The 24,761-nt window shown below is 33.6% G+C and overlaps 1 protein-coding gene across 1 annotated transcript; it reads right to left on the minus strand.

The window, feature by feature from the left end:
* Positions 1-160: 160 nt before the first annotated feature.
* LOC130813475 (uncharacterized) lies at positions 161-23,894 on the minus strand. The gene is made up of 5 exons (XM_057679310.1): positions 23,654-23,894; positions 23,117-23,130; positions 22,182-22,539; positions 21,103-21,307; positions 161-266 (listed from the first exon to the last, which is right to left on the minus strand). The coding sequence occupies exons 1-5, from the start codon at positions 23,892-23,894 to the stop codon at positions 185-187; spliced, it is 900 nt and encodes a 299-aa protein (XP_057535293.1). The 3' UTR covers positions 161-184.
* Between the last annotated feature and the right edge of the window lie 867 nt (positions 23,895-24,761).

Consider the following 24,761-nt stretch of genomic DNA (forward strand, 5'->3'; position numbering starts at 1 on the left):
AGTGTCACGCTTGAGGTTTTAAAAAGAATAAAACACTTCAAAAACATACAAGACCATAACTACGCAGCGGAATTATGAAAATACAACGGAGGACACAATGCCTCATACCAAAAATGTATACAACCTAAAGTTTACAAAAGACATAAAAGAGCTACGAAGTCAAAAGACCAATGCATAACACGTGTTATGTTTCGCACTCATCACATTCCCCCAATGCAATGCAGAAGAAGCTCCAATACCTGTTACTCCTATCTAGGATGATCCTACTGCTCAACATCAGACCATAAGCCAAATGTATCATAGCAGAAACATCATAGAAAGTGATAATAAATCAAACATAAACACAAAGAGATACATGTCAGTAACTAACACCAAATATAATAAGGTCGATTGAGCTAACATTATGTTATACAACTATATAAAGATGATTACAAAGCATGATTAGTAACTATTTATCATCCATCTATATTTCTTAAGCCCAATTCTTCTTTTCCAACCCGAACCAAGTGTTCATGGGTAGAATGTATATCTTAACACTCCTCTTCTAAAAATCCTAACATCTCTATAAGACACGTATGATATCAAATTAACTAAGGGCGTTAACAGACTACCTGACGCCTAATGATAAAGCATTGCCTTGCGGCGCTTGTCTACTTAAAAGTAAGTGTGAACATAGTATATCTTTGGGATTCTTAACTCCCATGAGGTAACTCAACTTAGACTTAATCTTTCTTTGAAGGAAAACCCTTGGGATTCGCAAGACTCACGGGGCACTTCTCACTAGCATACTGTTTTATCAATAAAGACCTTGGGCTTTGCAAGACCCACGACTATCTCAATTATAAACTTCTATCAACGAATAAATTTTCTATCAATGAGATCCTTAGGGTTTCTAAGACCCAGCGGTAACTCAAATATACTCTTGCTATCAATGAGAACCATGGGGTTTGCAAGACCCACCGGTAACTCAAACATACTTTTGCTTTCAATGAGAACCATGGGGTTTGCAAGACCCACCGGTAACTCAAACATATTTTTTCTTTCAATAAGAACCATGGGGTTTGCAAGACCCACCGGTAACTCAAGCATACTTTTGCTTTTAATGAGAACCATGGGGTTTGCAAGACCCACCAGTAACTCAAACATAAACTCAAACTCATATATAAAGAATCCTTCCGACTCCAAGTAAACATAATGAAATTCTATCAATAAGGAAATTGTGCTTAACATCTAATAATACCTTAGTTCTCTGCGTCTATACCATTCTAAGTTCGAGAGATACGCAATCAATAGCTATTCATGTATAAGGATTACTTTAGTAATTCATATTTATAATACAATGCATAAAGTCGCAAATATTGCTAATTCTTTGAAACATAAGCATATAAGAGTTTGTTACCGCGTGTGCATACCTGCAATTGTAACTGCAAGACAAAAAGTTACCACAATCCTCAAATATGGGATTCTCAAGCTTCTCTTATGAATTGGGCACTTATGCATGTTTAAAGTATGATTAATAAGTCTACTTAACCTCATATAAGAGTCACTTACTCTAAAATAAAGTACTCTACTACCATTAAAGCGAGTTCTAGTTCATGCTATCAAGCAAATTAGCCAAATGCAATAGTTTCAATTCTAGGTTTGCTTACTACTATACCAATAATTCTGATCTAATTACAACATACACTTTTCACACTATTTACAACAAAGTATGTTCTAAGGAACAAAACTTAACTATATATATTGCATAGTCATATTACTATGAATTAGTAGATATATGATTGAATAAAATAATGTATTACATCCAATAGAGACAATACCCAAGATAGTAAGCTAGTAATGACATGGAATCAATTTCACCACATTATTCAAGGTTCATAGAGACTACAAGAAATTACTTATATCGCTCACAACATCGAGAATCCCTTATTTTTTTGTACCAAGACTATACAACTTACAACAACGATTAGTTTAAGTAATAATGACAATTAATTTAATTCTAAAGTGCAATGAAAATAATGTTGACTCATAACAAGAACCACTAAAGCCCATTATCAATGATTAGTAATCAAATAAAATTAATTAACAATCAATATTACTAACACCTCTTAATGGTATTAAGAATATAAACCGGCATCAACAAAAATAATAATGACAATTAACAATCACTTCTATTTTATTATTTTTTTTTTGTGACCAAGAATCCTAACAAAAATAATAATGATCAAGTCTCGGAACTGTCCTCTCTCTAGTTTCTCGCTCTTAAAACCCTCCTCCAAAGGCGATTTTGAAAATCTCCTCACCCATGGGTAGGGGAAGGGGTAGAGAACGACCGAGGAAGCAAGCCCCTCGACAGTTACAAGCTCAGGTTCGGTTACTCCAATGGCGTCTGCGGTTCAATCAGTGGTGCCGGCGGCGGTAGGGGGTGAGTCTCAAGATAATCAGCGAGGTATGGTGTGTTCTTCCTCTGTACCTGGTTCTAGCTGGGTCTCTGTCCTCAGGAGTAGGCGAGAGCAGGAGGTTACTATGGAGCCAGTTACTGTTCCATTGATGGCGGCGCTCCAAATATCAGCAGGTAATCCTCCTCCACCTAAACCTATTAAGATTGATATGGAGGACATCATTGATGAGATTCACTTTTGGGAATCTGCCGTGGTTTGTTTTGTCATTGAAGCTAATCCTCCTTTACATATAATTGATGGCTATGCTCGTAGGATTCGGAAAGACCTAGCTATAGATAAAATAGGTATGGTTGAGAAGGGTGTGTTCTTGATTCGATTTCATTCACAACAGGACCGCATTAGTGCGTGTGAGATGAATGGAATTCTTTTTGATAAAAAGCCATTTATTGTAAAACCTTGGACTCCTTCCATGTCTTATTCTAAGTACAATTTATCTTCACTACCAATTTGGGTCAAATTTCCTGGATTTGATGATAGATATTGGGGGGAGAAGAGTCTTACTAAAATAGCTAGTATGCTTGGCCCTGTCTTGCGAGTTGATGGAGCTAAAGGATCGGATGATGTACGCTCGAGTTTTGGTTGATGTTAATGTCTCACAGGGACTTCATGATGAGCTCTGTTTTGAAAATGAACATGGTGAATTGATATCCCAGAAGGTTGATTATGCTTGGAAGCCATTGAGATGCAATAAGTGTGCTCAATTTGGTCATCTTGACAGTATGTGTAGAGTGGGGGCTGCAGCAGAACACGTGCTGTAACACCCCTGAATTTCGGGTGTTACATAAAAAAAAAGGAAAAGAATTTAGATAAATGTTAAATATTAACTTTAAAATGGTGAGTGAAAATTTCGGCAACACCTCTTCTGAAAATCAAACATGTGGTAAAGCAATTAGCACAATAAAAACATTAAACTAATCTAAGGCATCAAAGACCAATGTGTCCTAGCAGGACAATCATAGAAAGTCATCAAACAATTAAACATAAACACAAACACGTACACGTTAGTAACTAGCACCAAATATAATAAGGCCAACTACTAGATAACATTATATTATACAACATAAGATGATTTCATAAGACACAAGCATAGATAGTAACCGTTTATCAGCCACTTATACTTCTTAATCTCATTACGTTCTTTCCAACCCGAACCATGTGTTCTTGGGGTAGAATGCAGGTCTTCAGACTCCTCTTCTCAAAACATAAACTCTTGCAAAACACGCGTAGTATCAACTCAATCAAGGCATTAACAGAATACCTAACACATGACCTTATAGAGCTTGTCTATCTTAAGGTCTATCTTAAGGTAAGTGTGATCATAGTGTGTAATACCCTTGAGGTCACTTAACTTAGGCACACTTCTCACTAGCTTAAACTATCCTACCAATGAGTAAATTTTCTATCAATGAGTAAACGTTCTATCAATGTGTAAGCTTTCTATCAAAGATTGAACCTTCTATCATTAAATAACTCTCGATCAATGAATAAACTTTCTATCATTGAATAACTTTCTATTAGTGGATCTTTTCTCTTACTTCCTGGCATAGTGACACGGCCAAGGGCGTTATCAGTCATCCGGCGCCCATGGCAAAGTATGAGCTCATGCCCCCTCCAGCTGACCCTCTCGAGTCCAAACTTCGGGAAAAACTAACACACTGAGGTACTAAACCAGTGAAGAGGCCACCATATTGGGGTTTGCAAGGCCCGCATGGTAACACCTCGGTCAAGGGGCGGTATCGGCCATCCGGCGCCCAGTGACAAAAGCATGCTCATACCCCCCTTACGGTGATCCCGTCGGATCTTATCTAGGGGACTATTAAATCAACCGGACATAATCCAGTTGAGTCATGCCAGCTAGTCATAATCCAATACTTTATCAAATGGAGTAACTCCCACCTTCGACTATTAATGAGTGCCCTGGGATAGCAGAACGCCGAAACCCACTGAGCAACTCAAACAAAATATGAAATTCACCTATAAAGGAGTCATTCTAACTCCAAGTAAGGCATAATCCAACTCTTAAATAAATAAGGGGGTGGTCCCCGCTTTCTACTAACACTCTTATTCTCTAAATTGTTTTAAGCTCAAGGATTTCATAATCGATAGTTCTTTATATAAAGTGTACTCACTAGTACTTCATAGTTTCGATACAATGCATATTATCACAATAAACAATAATGTCTTAAAGAAAATTGCATATAAGGGTTAGTTACTACGTGTACGTACCTGTAAGCGTCACTGCACGACCAAAAGTTACAAAATTCACCCAAGTAAGGTTCTACTTTCCTCTTATGAACTGAAAACCTATATAAATTAGGAATAAAACTAATAAATCCCCTTAACTACTTTGTCATACCAACTAAATACCAAGTAACCACTATCACCTATTCAACATGAGTTTTCCGATTACTCTAGCACGTACACAACTCATTCCAAACAAGTCAAAATCATCAACTCAACACAACATAAGTATTTTCATCAATTTAAAAGTAAAAGCTTATGTGAATCGTTCCTTTTCATCAACTAATTTTGAGTATATCGGTTCGCGTTACCCAAAAATAACTAATTACAACTAAGGCTTAGAATTTTAATATAACACTTATACAACGATAAGGCAAATCTTAGAGTTATCGAATCGCGATATCAGTTGTTACATTCTCCAAGCTAGAGAGAACTATAATCAAAACAACATGACGAGTAACTTTGGTAATCCTCGATGATAAGTTGACATTATACTCTTGGCTTTACTAAAATTATGTATGTATAACTTCAATGATGACCTACTAAGAGTACTTGCAATTCACTACAATCAAGTCACAATAATTAGCAACTATCACTCCTAATTAACAACCTAAACCATAACTATAGTCAACTACAATCAAAAACATTACTAATTATCACAACCATAATCAACCAAGTCTTAAAACAGCTTATAAGGTTATTCAATTAATCACCACACCACCAAAGTAGCATACAACACACACACTACTAGTAATCTCATTTCTAAATCAAACTCTAATTATTTCATGTTCAAAGATAACACTATTTCTATTACCTATGATAAGATTAAACCAAACTAATACACAATCAACACACATCCCATAATTTCTAATCACACTTCAAACCTTAAATTATGAATATGTTCAATTCATCAATCAAACTCTTACCCACAAAAGAATTCAACGAAAATAACACAAAAATCAACATCACACTTATAAAACTTTTAATTGAAAACAACAAGAATCAAATAAAAGAAGAGGAGATGGCTTACAAAGTTAAAACTAGCAAAAAGGGGAAAGAGGTAAGTTAAGGTTGTGGTAGTGGTGGCACGGGACCGAACCGGTTGGAGAGAGGACCCCAAACTGGCCACCGTGGCTAGCGGCACGCGCAGCAAATGCAGCACCTTAGGCTGCTGCTGCCGTGGCTGTTTAAAGGGGAAAAAGCAGTTGCGTCACAGGGAGGAGAGAGGGAAGACCGGTGGTGTTGTGGGAGACCGGTTGCCGCCGCAGCTGGGCTGCTGGTAGGTGGTTTCGTGGCTCGGCAGTGAGGGAAAGGGGAGAGAAGAGAGAAGAGAGGAGGTGGAAGAGGCGTGACGTTTTTTTGAATGGAACAAGGAGTAATACTCACTTAAACCCTAACCCATCCTATATATTTTATTTATTTACTTATTTATTTATTTATTTATTTCCCTAGATTCATCTTCTTGTGAGGCCCAACTAAGAACTCACCTTCGTATGCTCACACATTTTAATAAAATAATAATTTTGATTCAAACCTCTTCATTTTAGAAGTCGTAACTATATTTTTAATATAAATATAAGTTAATATTTAAATTCGTATATGAAAGGAATTTATTAAAACTACTTCTAAATTAATTTAACATAATTATAAAATTCCCAAAAGTTATTAAAATATTAAATAATTACGTCATTAAAATCTCGGAGTGTTGTAGACTACCCCCTTAAAAGAAGTTTTGTCCCCGAAACTAGAGTAACCAAGGTACTAATCATGAAAATTTATATATCTAATAACTCAAGAAGGTGCCTTAACGATTTTAAGCCTAAGGAATTAACTCAAAGATCGTGACTTTATTGACACTATTAACAAAAAGATACTCAATGTATCAGAATATTCAAGCATATCTCATTTCGAGTATTCATAATCACCTAAATTGGCTCAAACAACTAATCAAAAGCATGTAAATATCACACTAATTGATTCAAACAATCAATCAAAAGCATGTAGATATCACACAGATAGGTTCAAACAGTCAATCAAAAGCATGTAAGTTTGTAATAGGTTGTTATCATAGAGGCGAAAATGCGTGAAAACGCAGGAGAAAATGCGTGTAAACGCGCGAAATTCTATCACATTCTATCCCCCTTAAAACTTAGTTATGACCCCGTAACTCACTAACCTTGAAACATAGGCAAGGATAGAGTAGTTAGACCATGAACTCTAATTATTTAATATCTATGATCTCAGTACTACACAACTTAGTATCTAGGTCTCAATATGTTCTCTTAGTAATACAACTCTCTTCAATGTTTGCAAAAGTAAAGGATCTAGCACATGTGGCTTATAAAAAGTGTATCACTTGGGCTCGTAACAACACGAAATGTCCGGTTATCTAATATAATTCTTCAAACAACTTTTCCACTTCTACAAAATCACCTAAGGTCGTACTTTGTGATGATTTTGTAATGTATGAAAGGTTTAACTATTATAATTTAAACCATAAATGGGGGTAAAATATCAAAACAACAAGGTCCTAAAAGTAAAGTTCACGAAGTTGCTCAACACTTAACTCGTATTACAATTAGACACCCTAGACCTAAGGATACATGAATCTTACAAAACTGGTTGGTTATCAACTCTCAAATCGATTCACCGCTGGCTTTACTTATCATAACATAATCCTAACCTTTTACTTAACATGAAATGCTCTTTTCATTAATCATATATGATCAAATCATTTTATAACATATTAAATCATACATCATGACTCGATTAGTAGATTAACAACTCAAATTAATAACTCATAACATAATACATGTTTCAAGTATATAATCCAATTATATATACCACATTTTAGCAAGTTACTGTAGTTAATAATTATACGTTCACAGCCATGATACTAATACACATATCGTAATTGTTCAATAATAACATCCTTTATCCATTATAATATCAAATTCTAATTATGACAATATGAGGATGATTTAGAATCATGGAGGGCAATGTAAAAGGTTACCAACATTTTTCAGCTATTCACTTACCATACGATTAGATATGTTGAAAGTATAGAATTTATATCAATGAAGATCATGAACTTATGTATGACTAAAGTAATGCATCATGTACATATATAACGACAGTACTAATGGTACTAATAGGGTAATAATAACAGTGATGATCAACAAAGATTAGTTTAATGTTTTTATTGTGCTAATTGCTTTACCACATGTTCGATTTTTAGAAGAGATGCTGCTGAAATTTCCACTAACCTTTTTAAAGTTAATATTTAACATTTATCTAAATTCTTTTCCTTTTCTTTTATGTAACACCTGAATTTTCTCTCGTCCTTTACGGTTTCGGTTTCGTACAAGGGGTCGAAAATTCATGGGTGTTACACGTGCAGCATAAGACAGCAGAGGATAATGAGGGGTTTTAGAGGGTGAAGTCAAGGGCACGGCCTACTGGCGATGCTACTCCAGTTCCTATGTACTCTCATACTCAGCCTTTTACTACCCCTGTTGGTCTGGTAGATTTACTTCCTACACGTAATGGATTTGATGTTTTGGAAGGTATTCATGAGGATGACAATGAGAATGATGATGATGAGCCAATTGTGCAAGCGCTGGGGGCTGACCCCATCTTGGATGATGAATAACATCCTCAGCTGGAATGTTAGAGGAATAAATAGACGCAAGAAACAAATGGAGGTAGCTAACTTTATTGCTTCTAATAATATTTCTTTGTTTGGTCTTCTAGAAACTAAGGTGAAGGGTTTTAGTCTTGGAACACTTTACCAAACTCTTTTTCCATCTTAGTGCTTTTCTCATAATATGTCTAATGGTAGAATTATCATAGGTTGGCGTGGTGAACCAATCTCTGTGAATATTCTATCTTGTTCTAGTCAGTTTCTTCTTATTGAGGTTCAACCTTTGGTGGGATTTTCTTTTTTATGTACCTTTGTTTATGCAGCTAGTACTAAAAAAGATAAGGCTGATTTGTTTCGATCTCTTGGTGTCATGGTGATGGGTGTGACTCGTCCTTGGCTTATTCTAGGGGATTTTAACTGTACTGCTCATCTTAATGAAAGAATTGGGGCTAGGGTGAGACTTAGTGAAGTTCAGGTTCTTCGTAATTGTATGATGTCTTGTGATGTACAAGATATTAAGTTTAATGGCAGATTCTATACTTGGACCAATAAATAGGAGGGTGTTAATCGTGTGCTTAGCAAGATTGATAGGGTGTTGGGCAATGCCCTCTAGACTGATGTTTTTCCTAATGCTGAGGTTTTTTTCCTGCTTGAAGGGCAATTTGACTACTCCCCTTCTCTTGTTAAATTTTTTCATAGTACCCTCGGTAAAAGACCCTTTCGATTTTGCAATCGTTGGGCTACACAGGAAGGGTTTCTTGCTAATGTTCAAGAGTGTTGGCACAAACAGATATCTGGTTACACTAATTTTCAGATTTCCCAGAAGTTACACAAACTCAAGCAGCTTCTCAAAGCTGCATTCCACAAGGAACCTTAACTTGTTAGTCTTCAAGAAATTCAATCTGAGTATCAGACTGCCCAGGATAATCTTCATTTGCATCCGAACGATCCTGAGTATGCGACTATTGAATGTGGTTTGGCTTTGAAGCTCAGTAAAGTTAAGAAGGATTATGCTACTCTTCTTAGTCAGAGAGCTAAACTGAAATGTTTGACATATGGTGATGATAATACAACTATCTTCCATCGTAGCATTAGCCAACGACAAGTGCAGAATATCATTAATTTTTTGGTTTGTAATGATACTCTTGTTTCTGATCCTGTTCTTATTAAAGATGCTTTTTATGATTACTAGTTAAATCTATTTTGCTCTAAACTGGAAGAAAGGAAGAATATCTTGATGCAGGTTATTATTGAAGGGCCAGTCCTTGATCATGCTATGAGAGATAAACTTACTCTTCAGTTTTCTCCTGAGGAAATCAGAGCTGCAGTTTAGAGCATACCTGACAATAAAGCTTCTGGTTTAGATGGTTATAATAGTGGCTTTTTTAAAGCTACTTGGCATATTGTTGGTGCTGACGTCGTTAAGGCTATTCAAGAGTTCTTCCTTACTGGTAAATTGTTGAAGGCCTGGAATGTTGCTGCTGTTACCTTGATACCTAAGGTTGCTTGCCCGTCTCATCCTGGTGATTTCCGTCCTATTTCATGGTGTCATGTGCTTTATAAGTGTATCTCCAAATTAATCTACTCCAGAATCAGATTAGTTCTAGGGGATATTATTAATCAAGCTCAGGGGGCGTTCGTGTCTAATAGAAGCATTTTACCTAATGTCCTTCTCTGTCAGGATATTGCGAAACACTACACCAAGAAACAATGTCTCCCTAGTTATCTCCTCAAGATAGATCTTCGTAAGGCCTATGACACAATGGACTGGTACTTCATTAGGGATATGTTAGTGGCATTGCAGTTCCCATCTCATCTTGTTAAGATCATAATGGCTTGTATTTCCCATACTAGCTATTCAAGCTAAAAGGGGGCTTCGTCAAGGTGACCCTATGTAACTCCTTTTTGTTATTGGTAAGGAATATCTGTCCAGGATTTTGATATTTGCAAGCAAGGCTAAGTCCTTTACTCTTCATCCTCTATGCAAACTTACTAAGCTTAGTCATTTGTGTTTTACGGATGATCTAGTGCTTTTCTGTAGGGCGGACAGAACATCAATCATGGCTATGTCTCGTTGCTTGGATATTTTTGCTGGTGCTTCTGGATTTGTTATTAATTCTTCCAAATCTGCTATGTATTTGGCTAGGGTTAATCCTTTATTGAAGCAGGAGTTAGCCAAGAGTACTGATTTCCCCATTGGTTCTCTTCCCTTCAAGTATCTTGGTGTTCCCCTTTCCTCTAAACGCTTGTCAGGGCATGATTGTGATCAACTCGTGGACAGAATGACAAGTAGAATCCATTCTTGGCAGGCTAAACATTTGTCGTATTCTGCTCGCCTCCAACTTGTCAACTCTGTTCTTATTAGTATTTCCTCTTATTGGTGCTAGATCTTTATCCTCCCACGAAGGGTTATTAATCAAATTAATTCAATTTGTAGATCATTTCTTTGGTTTGGTAACAATGAGAGTGATAGACCTGGGAATATTGCATGGTCTAGGATTTGCAAACCAAAAAAGTTTGGTGGACTGGTGTGGCATATTGGCGTTATGCATGAATCGCATTGGGTCAAATGGATACATGGCGTTTATACCAAAGGAGGTATACGGAGGATCTTTAATCCTCCTCCTACTGCGAGCTGGACGCTCAGGAAGATATGTCAGATGCGTGATCAACTTAGGGAATGGGTGTTTCAGGACACATACTCTATTAGTAGTGTGTATTCCCACTGTATTGAGCAGTCTCCCTTAGTGCGTTGGGATAAGCTAGTCTGGAATCGTACTTCAATTCCTAAATCTCATTTCATCTTACAGTTGGCTATGCTTGATAAATTGAAAACCAAGACTCGATTATGTGCACTTGGTGTTATCTCTGAGGATTTATGTCCTATCTGTGGCTTGGCACCGGAAATTACAAATCATCTTTTCTTCCATTGCCATTTTAGCAGGAGCTGTATTTAAAGGATCTGTTCTTGGTTGGAAATCCGCATCCAAATTAGATCCTTAAAATCCATGAACCACCGGAAGCGGAAGATTTCCAAATAGAAGAAGCAGCTGACTTTTTCGACAATGCATACCTTGCTTACGTGATTTGGAAAGTCCGTAATGAAGCCATTTGGCTTAAGTCTGTATCTTCAGTTGATAGAGTTGGGGCTAAAGTTTGTCAGGATGTTAGTCTTAGGAGTAACAGACTTTCTGCTTCTTCTGTAGTCTAATCTGTTTTTGACCTTTGGTCTGTTTCTGGGGGCCCTTGTTCCGTTGCATAGGAAGAGTGAGGTGAGGATACCCATCCTCAAAGGTGAGCCTTATTTTCATACTGATGCATGTGTAGGTACTTGGGTTCCTTAGATTGTTTGTATTGTTTTGTGGATGAACGAAAGCTTTTTTATTTCTCCAAAAAATAAAAGAATTCTAACCATTACTAAATAACTAATACTACCACCATTCATCTGGCACCTACACAAAGCTTATACGAGGTTGTTAAATTAATAAATCACCATCAAAACCAAAAAAACAGTAGTACATACTACTTTTATTTTCATACTAATATAAACCCTAACTTCTCTATTTTCAAATCACCATAATCACTCAAACCCATAACAAAAATTTAAGATATCATACTTGAATTTAACAAGTATAAACTTTAAATAACAAGAAGTTAATTATCAAGAACATACAAAATCAAATTGGGTTAGAATATGCTCACAAAGAGTTGAGAGGATGATGGAAAAGGCAAAGAACTTCAACCAACTTAAGAAGGGGACCACCAGTGGTGGAAGCTAGTGGCGATGGCTGCTGGTAGCTGATGGTGGATGATTAATGGTGTTGAGGAAGGGAAGGTGAAGAAGAAAGAAAGAAAGAGATGGGAAATAAGGAGTAAGGGTTTATGGGTTATTATTAGAGAAAATTACTTAAAACTACCTTTTCTATACACTACTTTGCAAAAAACTACCTTTTATAATTTTTTTTGCAAAAAACTACCTTTTATAATAGTTTTTTTTGCGAAAGACTACCACTTAACGTTTTTTAAGGGATTGACCGTTTATTTAAACGGTTGACCATCACGTGACTTGCACGTGATATTTTGAGGCTTATAACCCTTCTTCTTCACTGATTTCTTCAAACCCTAAGTCTTCGAAAACCCAAACTCCTTCTTCTTCATCTTCGTTTCTCCCTTCTTTCTTGTATCAGCAATTGGAATAATTAATTCAGTGAAGCAAGCCAATTTTTTTTTGGAATTAATTTGGAATGTCTTCTTCTTCTTGTAGCGAAAATTCGAGATCTGAGAATTGTCGTTGTGGAGTTCCCTTTGCAATTTCTTCCAGATTTTTCCAGATTTTTCCAGATTTTTCAGATTTTTCCAGATTTTTCCAGAATTCGAAGTAGTTGGTTTTTTCCAGATTTTCAATTTCTTCATGTTATGAATTTATCTAATTTAAAGAACCCTAATCAATTATTCATAGACAACAACAATCAATTTACAAATTAAACAATAATTTACACGAAATTCAACATTAAAAAACGCAGTGACCAAAACGCAAATTTGAAGACGAATTTGTTTTTTATCGAAAAAAAAAACTGAAATATATAACCATTAATGAAGAAGACATACCTTTAAATGATGAAATCTTCAAGAGGAAAATGGAGCAAGGAAATGAGAAGGGAATAGAAGAACTTAGATAGAAGAATTGAAGAGCAGAGAAGGTGAAATTCGCACTGTTCTTTGTGTTTTGGAATGAAATGGCAGCAAACAAGCTTAGAACATCACGTGCAAGTCACGTGATGGTCAACCGTTTCAATAAACGGTCAAAGCCTTAAAAAACGTTAAGTGGTAGTCTTTCGCAAAAATAGGTATTATAAAAGGTAGTTTTTTGCAAAAAAATTTATAAAAGGTAGTTTTTTGCAAAGTAGTGTATAGAAAAGGTAGTTTTAAGTAATTTTCTCTTATTATTATTATTATTATTATTATTATTATTATTATTATTTTTCTTTCTCTTTTTCTTAACTTCACATCCTAGCTCATCTATATAATCATATATTTATTTACAAACCTAAATTAAAATAACTTTCAATATTCTAAAAAAATTTTGAATTACGAGTATAAATTTAATTTGAACATCTTTATTTGAGTAATTATAAATATACATATATATAAATAATCGATATAAACTAATACAAAATAATTATTAAAATAAAAAAATCTCTAAAAATCATCATTTCAAATAAATAATGACGTAATAAAATAACAGGGTGTTACGACTGTTCCCACAGTTTACCTGCAATCTAAAACCAAAACAAAAAAAATGTCAACCGTGAAAGGTTGAGTGAGTAAACATACCTCATGTATAGAGGTGTTCATTCGGGTCATCGGGTCGGTTTCGGACGGTTGTAATTCGGCTCGGTTGGTTTTCGAATCGGTAAATTTTCGGTTGTATACAACAACGGGTCATACTCGGGTCAGATCGGTTAGTTACGGGTCGGTTTAACAACGGTTGTTCGCATTATCGGATTCAAACCGGTTTGTTATCGGTTGAAATTCGAGTCGAGTGTCAATCGAGCTCGGGTTGTCATCGGTCTTACATTAGTTCGGTTTTTTCGGGCACAAATCGGGTTCGAGCTTTATTTTTCGAGTAGTTATCGGTTACGGACAACTATCGATCGGGTCAATATCGAAATAAGTTAATAGTCGGGTTTTTAATTGATGTATGCTCATTTTATGGCAGATCAATTTATTTCAATTAGTTTATATATATATATATATATATATATATATATATATATATATATATATATATATATATATATATATATATATATATATATATATATATATATATATATATATATATATATATATATATATATATATATATATATATATATATATATATATATGAGACTATTATTTAATAATGCATCATGTTGCTACTTTTGATAATTGATCAAATATTAAAACTTGATTTGTTTGAATGAATAAGAATAATCTAAACTATCTCATAGGCTATTAGAATATACATTACTCTATTACACTAATAATCGATTGTATTTCTAAGTTTGATAATTGAAACTTATTATATATAATAAAGCGAATTAGATTAATCAAGTAATCATAACCATTTTATGTGATATTATGTATTTATACTTATTAGTGACCTTGAATACTTTAAAATAATAAATCTATTACACTAATAATTGATCGTATTTAATTTAAAACTTAATAATGTTCGGAACTAGACCTAATGGAGTGAATGAAACTAATACAAACTAATGAACTATCTTATAGAGTTATAGTTACAGTTACATATTATCATTGACAGTTAACTCAATGCTATTACTTATTAGCTATTACTGAATATACTGATATTGAATACTCTAAAGTAATTTATAGGCTATTAATAATCGATCGTAATTCACTTATCAATGATAAGTGTTATCATAATTCGAAACTAGTACTCCACCTTTTTTGTTACTTTGAATTAAATAGCCTAAATTATGCAATTTTACCAAATTCAATAATAAAAATATTAAATATTTGATATAAAATATTTATATTACTCAAATAAATTATTTTAGATAACTAATTGTCCAATTTGATGAATATATATATATTACTCAATTGATACATTACTTGCACAAAATGTTATTGGTTGTTTGGATAGCACACGGATAAGGTGTTTTAGCCGTTGGATTATAATGCTAATATCAGATCAGCGGTCAACAACTTGCCACGTCACCGTCATTTGATAAAAAAAGACTTTGGTAACGTAGCAATTGTATCTGTTAGTAACGTAGGTATGAAGTTCTTGTTTTTTTTCTTTTTCTCTGTACCGTAGCAATTGTATCTATTAGTAGCAATTTGGCATTCTTTATCTTTCAAAATGAGCTGGTAATTGGAATTAGGCACCAAGTTTTACTGTAAAACTCCTTCTTCCTTTTGATCTGACTTTGATTTGCGTTTGAATTCTAAAACGTGGAGGGAGGTAGAGAGTTGGGATATTAATGTATACAGTATATAGCCTTATTTATGCTCTTGTTTAGTTCTTCCAATGGTCAGTTTCTTCTCTACTTGATAAAGGACTGCTTGAGTATGCTAATAAGTTGTAATTGTTCTTTGAGCGAAATACTTTTGGCTGTCTTTTTTGTAGACCTTATTCTTCAATTTGTGACTATTTTTTCCAGGTTCGAGTTAAAGCAATTTGTGTCCTTGAAGCAATCTTGAGAAAAAAAGATGATGATCATTTTTCCAGTATGGCTTCATACTTGGTTGATCGCATAGATCTAGTGATCAAATGTTCCGAGTTTCCACAGTCCACAGTCTTCATTGAGAGAGAAGGCAAACAAAGTAAGTATCTAGGTTTCCACGTTTTGAGCTAGCTATTGTAAGTTGGACTCTGCAAATGCTGAATTTGGACTCTGCATGCTACCTTTCTGGGGTAACTGCTGTGCTGCGGAAAATCTGCAATTCCACTCCCTTTATCGTCCCATTATATTTTATCCGTTGTGAAATACTTGCAATTGATATTCTGATAGTGACTTGTAATTCAACTGTAAATCTCCAAATGATAGTGACTTTTGCATCTGTTTTCTTGTTTGGGTTGAAATTGTAAGTTGTTCATATGTTGTTCATATGTTGTTCCTATGTTGAAATGGTTGCAACTGTCAAGTTTTTGTAAGTTGTTCATCTGTTGAACCCTTGTTTTGGTGTTTTTAGTTAGCTTTATCAAATGGACCAAAATTGGCATCATTTTCTTTGTTATTGGTCATACCACTATGGTTTTTGCTTCAAAATTCACAATCATATATTGGATCTGAATATTCTAACGTAAATGTTTTTGCTTCTATCGGACACAATTTTCACAGTATCACGAAGAAACAAATTTGTTGATGATGGATCAAGGAGAGCTGTGATCTGCTCATTGTACTGAAAAAATATTCAAATATTGTTGGTGTCATTCCACTATGGGAACTACGCGTAAACTCATCGGACCATACCCAGGATTCAGAGGCTTACTTGCACTCTTAGTTGGTGTAGTCTGAGTTGAAGTAGTCTCAGAATACCCGCTATAAGTCCTCCAAGCAGTTTTTCTTTGTCACTCATTTTTAATAGCTTATTATTCGGAGAAGTATAAGATAGTTTGTAATTGTATTAGTAATCTTGAATATATATTAATGTATAATTTTGTTCAAACAATGTTCAATACTTCTTTTGAAATTAGAAGATGGGATTAAATTTGTTCAATCTCTAATTCTTAATTGTAGGAAGATGAATTTTAATGAGGCAAATGAAGCTAATGGTTTTCAATTTGACAATATTTCGAACACGGGTAATTTGTTAATCTGATGGTTCAAGTACCTTATATGTTGTGTACTTTATCATTCTTTTGCATTGTGTTCAATATTGAGATAAATTACTAGCATGTGTATTATTTTTGTTGAAATTAACAGCGTTTGAAGAATTACAAACTAGTGTATCCACTCCAAGGAATGTGAACCCGAACCCTAGACAAGTTGTCCAACGTCCTATTCGTCCACCAAAGCGTGCAAAAACTAGTAGAGGAAGAGGTGGAATTTCTTTAGCTGGAGGTCGAAGGCGAACTAGAACTGAGTTTCAGGAGGATATTGAAGGACTTGGAAAGCGTACCTCACCAGTTATGTTAATTTATAAGTGATGGATGTAAATTTTTGGGGTAAAAAACTTGATATTTGTATATGTTAATTTGGTGGATGTATAAGTGATGGATGTAAATTTTTGGGGTTAAAAACTTAATATTTGTATATTTATATTTGGTGGATGTATAAGTGATGAATGTAAATTTTTGGGGCTTAAAGCTTGAAGAATTGGTGGAATCTTATTGGTTTATAATTGATTTGCTAAAATATTTATATATAATCTTGTTTACAATCTTTCAATATTAGAAATTAGTTTCAAATATTCAAAAAATCATAATTAGAAAACTGAAATTGGACCTAATTTCCTAAAATTAGGTGAAAAATTGATTCGGATTTGTAACAGTTCGATTAACAATCGGTTCGGGTTGATATCAGTTCGGGTTAAAAACAGTTCGATTAATAATCGATTCGGGTTTGCATCAGTTCGGGTTAAAAACAGTTCGATCTTAATCGGTTTTAGTCAGGTTGCATTCGGTTACGTGCATAATTCGGGTCGGATTTGACTCGGGTCGATCACTGTTCAGTTCGGGTAACATCGGTTAAGGTTTATATGTCGGTTATAAAATTCGGTTGCAGTTCGAGTTCGATTTTGCCCTTTTCGGTTATCAAACGGTTCGAGTGAAGTTTCGGTTCGGGTAATTGCGGTTCGGTAAACCTAAAAAACTTACATTTTTTCGGGTCGGATAATTTTCGATTCCGGGTCGGATTTGTTTTGAACAGATCTACTCATGTAAAATATTTTTCAATTTTTCATTAAAACATGATTTCACAAACAGAGAAAAAAGAATAACACATAATATTAAAAACAAAATCCTAGACCTCGTGCGTATGAAGTACCTAGTTGAGAGGATGCTCCATAGCTCTAGAGCTATATCCCTCTCAGGTGAAGCTAGTCAATACCTCAATGACAACTCACTTCAAAATATAGTAGAGACCCAATTGCCTCCTGCTCACAAGATAATCAAGGAGGATAGACCCAGATTTTTTAAGTATCACTCCACATAACAAATCAACAAAGTATCACTCCACATAACAAATCAACAATGTCAAGTATATAATTTTCATGTCAAAAATTCAAGTACTAACAATAGAGCACATAATAGAAAATTAGACTGGCGAGTCTCTTTCTAAAAGAGAGGCGGCTATTCACTCACATGTAGGTCGTAGCTTCGCTGTTGGGCGTCGGTCACCAACAGCTACTAAGATTAACAAAAGGGTTCTATGAAATCGTCACTTAGACCAGATAATAATAATTTCAGTTACTAACGGTAACTGAGTCGATATACATTGTGTCATACGAAACTCTGACTCTACTAAAATTTATCCTATTGCATCTCCCCTTGCAATCGAATTAATAATAAACTAACAATTTCTGAAACTATTATTATAATCTTAAATTTCATAATCATATTAATATTATGTTTATCCTTTTTCAGTTATACAAATTCTTTATTAAGACTGTCTCACCGTGAGAAGGCTTAATATAGACATGCCCAATTTTAAATTTCTTAAAATTTAATAAAAAAAATATTTTTATCTACTTAACTCCTATATAAGTTTAATTTTGGATTGCTTGTATGAGACCATCTCACCATGACATGGGCCCATACAAGCAACTCAAAGTTAAACTTACATAGCAGTTAACTAAATAAAAACAGTTTTTTATTAAATTTTAAAAATTAAAATTTGGATCAACCTATATTAAATTGTCTCACGATGAGACCATCTTAATAAAAAATTTGGTGTACAAAATTATAGAATTAGGGCCATATTTGAGGGGGGAAAAAAATAGGTTTCAGGGATGAACTTATAAAAAAAATCAGGAAAAGAGTATGCGGTATGTAGTGTGGCTCAAATAGTATGCAATTTGACGTAGTTATAGAAATAAGAAAACGGTTGTTTGGAAAAGCCTTGGAGTATTTATACCATCTAATTACGTTAAATTTTTCTATGATAAAAAGAAATACTACTAAAAAAATATCACTCAACTTCATTATTATTCTCTTTTAACTCTAATGAATAACATTAATAATTTTTTTTCAAAATTTCAGAATGTCATATTTTAGGTGTGGGAAGCTTGGTGTTATTTACACAATGATTTAAAGTAGTGTCTTTAGTTTTAGGATTTAGATCTACTCATTCTCTATTTAAGTTGAACAAGTTATATTTAGACACCCTTCATATTGTAAAACACCGGACAAAACCACATGATATACCTTTAACCGTCCAAAAAAAGGATTTTGTTTTAGACTTTTACAATGTGAGTAACATTGGTTTGGCATAGGAAAAGGTGTGTTTTGGTCTATTTTGTTTGACTATTCTTAGTCCAATTGAGGTAAACATAAATTTAAAAAAAGTGAATTGAATAGTAAATCATGTAACATTGATTGGTTACACACTCGCACTATACATGCGATGTATCATGTCTACTATAACTATGGTGTCTTAGAGAAAGAAATTGTGGCTGGGAGTATATCATGTGGACTGGTATTGCATTACTCAACACTGTAAAAAACATAATCTTTGTATCTTTTAAGGTGTAAAAATAAAAAACTTAGCAAACTGCAAAATAAATATCTCTTTTATTTGACAAAAAACACATTTTTTATACATTTACAATACGAATAATGTTGATTTAATGGGGTATAAAAAATAAAAAGCTCTCGTTGAGAGTCAAACTCAAGATCTCCCGCTTGCTCTACCCAACTGAGCTAGGAGACGTTTCATGGCCTTAAATTTGACTTCACAATATTTACCAATATATTCCGTAACTACTTCCTGTTATGGACAAAGTCGGAGTGTTTGACTATGGTTTGTTTTGAAGAGAAATATTTTCTGATTGCTGTATATGGCAATCAGCTAGTGTCAGAGACGTATTTTAAATTTAGCCCATTAAAGATTAATATTCACTTATTATATTTTTAATGTCTATTTACATTATTTTTAATGTTTACTTATCATATTCTTAATGTCTACTTTGATATCTTAATTGTCTACTTAAATCATTCTTAATGTCAACTTACAATATTTTAAAAAATATATAATCGACTGGTTCAATAAAGATGGTCTCACAAAGAGACGGTGTTTGTGTATGGCAATTGTTCTTAAGAGAAAAATTAGAGTGCTTAGTGAACACTTTGTTTTGGACAGAAATATTATTCAATAAATCATTGCTTTACATGGCAATTGTTTTAAAGAGAAAAATTTTAGCGGTTAATGAACATTTTCCTCACTCTTTTATTGCTTAATCTTAATTTTCACTCTTAATTTAACAGTTTTTTCTCTATTAGAAGTCCACAAAAGATAAAAGAGTTACGTAGTTATTTGTAATCATGAACATTTTTGTCAAACAATACATTTAACTTATAAAATTAAGATAAATTAGAAATAAAATGTAAATAGTCTTTAAAATTGAATTTATGGTCCAAAATTGAGACAGAGGAATTGAGATGTCTATACTTAACCCAATTAATTAAAATTGTGTATAACTCAACCTGACTCAAAATTACCCGACATATAAAAAAAACAAATTAATATAGCCACATATGTAACAAATTTAAAATTCTTAATCTTAATCTTTTGATAAATTAATTCGAATTTTCAATTCAAATTCATAATCTGTTGGTTATCCTTTCAAACATTCTTTAATTCCTAAGATTTTTTTCCAATTTTGTAATTTTTTTGTCAAAAATTAAACTTTAAAATATTTTTTTCTTTAAAAATTCTTTTATAAGCCCTAAAATATTAAATTATTATTTTATATTATGAAAAGTAAAATTGTATTATCATATTTACAATTGTGTTAAAAAGTTCGTTTTAATTTCATTTCCTTAAACTAACTTTAGTATTTATTATTTTAACCTTATAACTTTGATTTAATTATTTTATACCTAAAAATTAGCCATATTTTATTATTAAAACTTTTCATCCAAATTAAAACTTTTCAAGCATTCAACCAAGGTCTTGCTTATTGTGTACTTGTTGTGTGGGCATGGTAAATAAAGAAACCTAAATAACATCATATAAAATCAAATAAGTTTGCAGACCTAATAATATAACATATTATTTGATTAAAGTAAAGGAAAGATACCTGATAAGTTGATTTTGTAAAATCCAATTATCGTCAATATAGTGTGCTATCACAGCCATGTACCCTTTTCCTTGATTAGTGCAAGTCCACATATCACTTGTGAAAGCAATCCTAGATTTGTTCCTCGCTAAAACTTTTTCTAATCGACACCTTTCTTCATTGTATTCCCTAAATATATCGGCTTTCACTGTGTTTCTTGAGATCACTTTAAAATCAAGATTCAAACTATTAGAGTATCTCTTAAATCCAATATGATCAACCATAGTAAGAGGATACTCATGATTCACAATCATGCTGACTAATGCATTTCTAGAATATTGTTGATTAAACTTGTATTTGCTACCAATTCCTAATGTATTTGGAGAATTCTTCATAGTTGGTTTCAAAAGTTGTTGTTTCACATCTACATAGTTTTTCACTTTCAAACATCTTTTCAAATGATCCTTTAGATGTGTGGTTTCATTTTTACCACCACCAATAAACAACTTCTTACAATCACTACATTTTGCTTTTATTTCTTTACAAACTTGTACCTGAGTAAAATGTTTCCATACAGCAGAAGTAAGTTTCCTACCATTAGCACCAATAATACAACCCTCTCCACATTCAACATCTTCATTATTTTCGAAATTAATTATTGGAGTAATAGGAGTTTTCGGACTAGGTATTTCATTCTCAAATTCCATCCCTATTTAAATAAAAAATAATTATATACTAATTCAAAAAACAATTATTGGAGTAATTGAGTCCATGGCTAAAGCAATAGTTAATGGAACCTTTTTAGATGTGATCAAAGAACATGGAAATGCTGAACTTCAATCTTGAATGTATTCTATATATAGACAAACTTTCAAAGCTAAATATTAAAAAACTAAAGCTAAGAAGGACAAAACTTTCAAAGCTATGAACAAAAGTATTCTATATATATAGCCTTACTAATATCATTTAAATCATCAATCAAATTCTTACCCATAACAAGATTCAATGACAATCATACAAAATTAACACCAAACTCATAAACTTAGTAAAATTTAATTAGATACTAGGAAGATTACTTAAAGTAAACTTAAGAGGCTTACAATGGGGTAATAAGAAAAGAGGGATGAGGTGATAAGTGTTTGATGTAGTGGTGGTGCACAGGAGGGTCAAGACACCGCGGTGGGCCTTGGTGGTAGTGCAGACAGCCGTCACTGCTGGTGGTGGTGCACGAAAATGCAGCAGGTGCTGCTGTTTTGTAGGCGGGTGTAGCGGGGCTGCTTCTACTAGGCTGCTTCTGACGGGCTTGGTGCGTGCATGGAGGCTGCGGCTGCTGCTGATTGGTGGTTGTGCGGGCTGCCGGCTGCTCCTTGGTGGCTGTGGCGGCTCACAGAGGTGAGGGAAGAGAAGAGGAGAGGGAAGGAAAAGCAGTGAGGCAGTGAGGGAGTGACGGGCTGACGGCTACAAGCAAGAGCCAAGAAATAAGGGTTTCATTCATACTACTCCTTGGTCCTTATCCTTGTTATTACTATTATCAATTTTTTTTTACTCTTATGTCAACGTGAATGAAGGGCTAAGATTGAAATCATTTTGAAATCAATGGTTAAAATCCAAAATTCATGTGGCATTCATAGTTGTATGCAATTAATTATTGAAAGTTTTTAAGGATTGATAAGGTGGACATTATCAAAACCATTCATTCATCCACATTACACATCATCAGTGACTTAAATTTAATTGATGGTAAATACTATTTAAATGAATATTTTCTTAAAAAAGCTAATTAGCAATAAAATTGAATAAGAATTATTTAGAATTATGAGGTTATTAAATAACTTATATATAAACATAATTAAATAAAATTTGAATTCGTTATAAGTGGTTAATTTTCGTTTAATTCATAATAAATTGACAACTTACAAGTTACAATTAAATCTTTAATATACTATCGATGAAGTATCTATGTAAGACTATAAGTCTATGATAGTCTAATAGATTGTTTTGATTAGTTTTGTTCATTCAACTTGATCAAACTTACAATATTCAATCTCACTTACAATTTAACGACGTAGCTTCAAGTCCATATTAGACAAGTTCCAATTAAATCTTTATTAAACGATCGATTAAGTATCTAATTGATTAATATTAATTAATATATAGACTAATATTTCGAATAGTTTATTTTAGTTAGTTTTAGGTTTCATTATACTTAAAAAAAACTTCAAAACTATGTACGACTATAAGTCTATAATAATCTAATCGATTGTTTTGATAAGTTTCATTCACTCAACTTGATTAAACTTATAATATTTAATCTCACTTACAATGTAATTAGTCAATCAGATAGTCAGATGTCAAGTTTGCAATTTTTGTTAGAATAAAATTATTTTCTTATAAAGTTCAAATTTTTCAAAATATAAAAATGTCTTAAATTAAAAGTTGAGTCGGATGTCGGGTCGAATCGGGTCAAGTCGGAGTCGGTCGGATTATCGGATTTTTTATGAGGTCCGGCTCCGGTCCAACTCTAAATCGGACTCGGATTATATAATCGGATTCGGAGTCGGATATTTTCCACCTCGGAGTCGAATTTGATTAAAATCCTCGGATCGAGTCGGATTATAGGCGGATTCGGACTGAATTGTCATCCCTAGTAACAACATGGTCAATTCCATCAAACCGCAAAGTATGATTCCCAAGTTGCAATCTCCTTCTTTTGATGGGAGTAATCCTAGGATGTGGATCAAGAAGTGCAGTAGATAATTTAACTTGTGCAATATAGCTGATGAATCAAAAGTGGAGTTAGCTTCATTATACATGACTAATAATGCTGAGAAATGGGTCACTAGTTACTTAGCAGTAAAGAAAGAAATGATTGTTGAGTGGGATGATTTCATTTTAGATGTTGTTGCAAGGTTCAAAGATGATGAAGGTGAATAGGTTGTTGAACACTTCCATAAACTGGTTCAAACTGATTCTTTAGAGAATTATATTGATCAATTTGAGAATGCAAGATCAGTATTACTGCAGAACCAACATGTGCTTTCAAACCCATATGTTCTTGAGAATTTTTTGGCTGGTTTGAAAGAAAATGTGAAGCCCTTTGTCAGAGCCTTTAAACCTCAGAACATGACTGAAGCTATTAGATATGCAAGACTTCAAGAATCTCAACTGAAAGCTTGTGCACAACAACCTACCCAAAAACCTAATCAAAATTTAGCCTACCCTAAACCTTCACACAATAATTACCATGTCAACTCACAAAACCCCCCCCCTGTTGCCTAATCCACAATCAAACTTTTCTTCAAGATACCCACAGAAACCCTTACCCCATATTCCAGCTGATATTAGGGCACAAAAGATTGCTAAGGGCTTATGCTATAACTGTGATGAAAATTTTGATAAGAATCATAAGTGCAAATTCAAAGAACCCCAACTCTTTACAGTGGAGATTGCCAGTTATGATGGAGAGATAACTGCACTTGATGAAGAAACTCTTAGTTACAAAGAAGATAGTGGAGATGTTAATCCAGGAGAGGAATCAGAAGTCCACATTTCTGTTAATGCTCTAATAGGAAATTAGAGTTTTAGTACCATGAGAGTTTTAGGGTTAATCCAAACACATCCAGTTCATATCTTAATTGATTCTGGCAGCACACATAATTTTTTTGGATATTGATGTAGCC

This window comes from Amaranthus tricolor, chromosome 5 (genome assembly GCF_026212465.1).
Source record: "Amaranthus tricolor cultivar Red isolate AtriRed21 chromosome 5, ASM2621246v1, whole genome shotgun sequence".
Taxonomy (NCBI): Eukaryota; Viridiplantae; Streptophyta; class Magnoliopsida; order Caryophyllales; family Amaranthaceae; genus Amaranthus; species Amaranthus tricolor.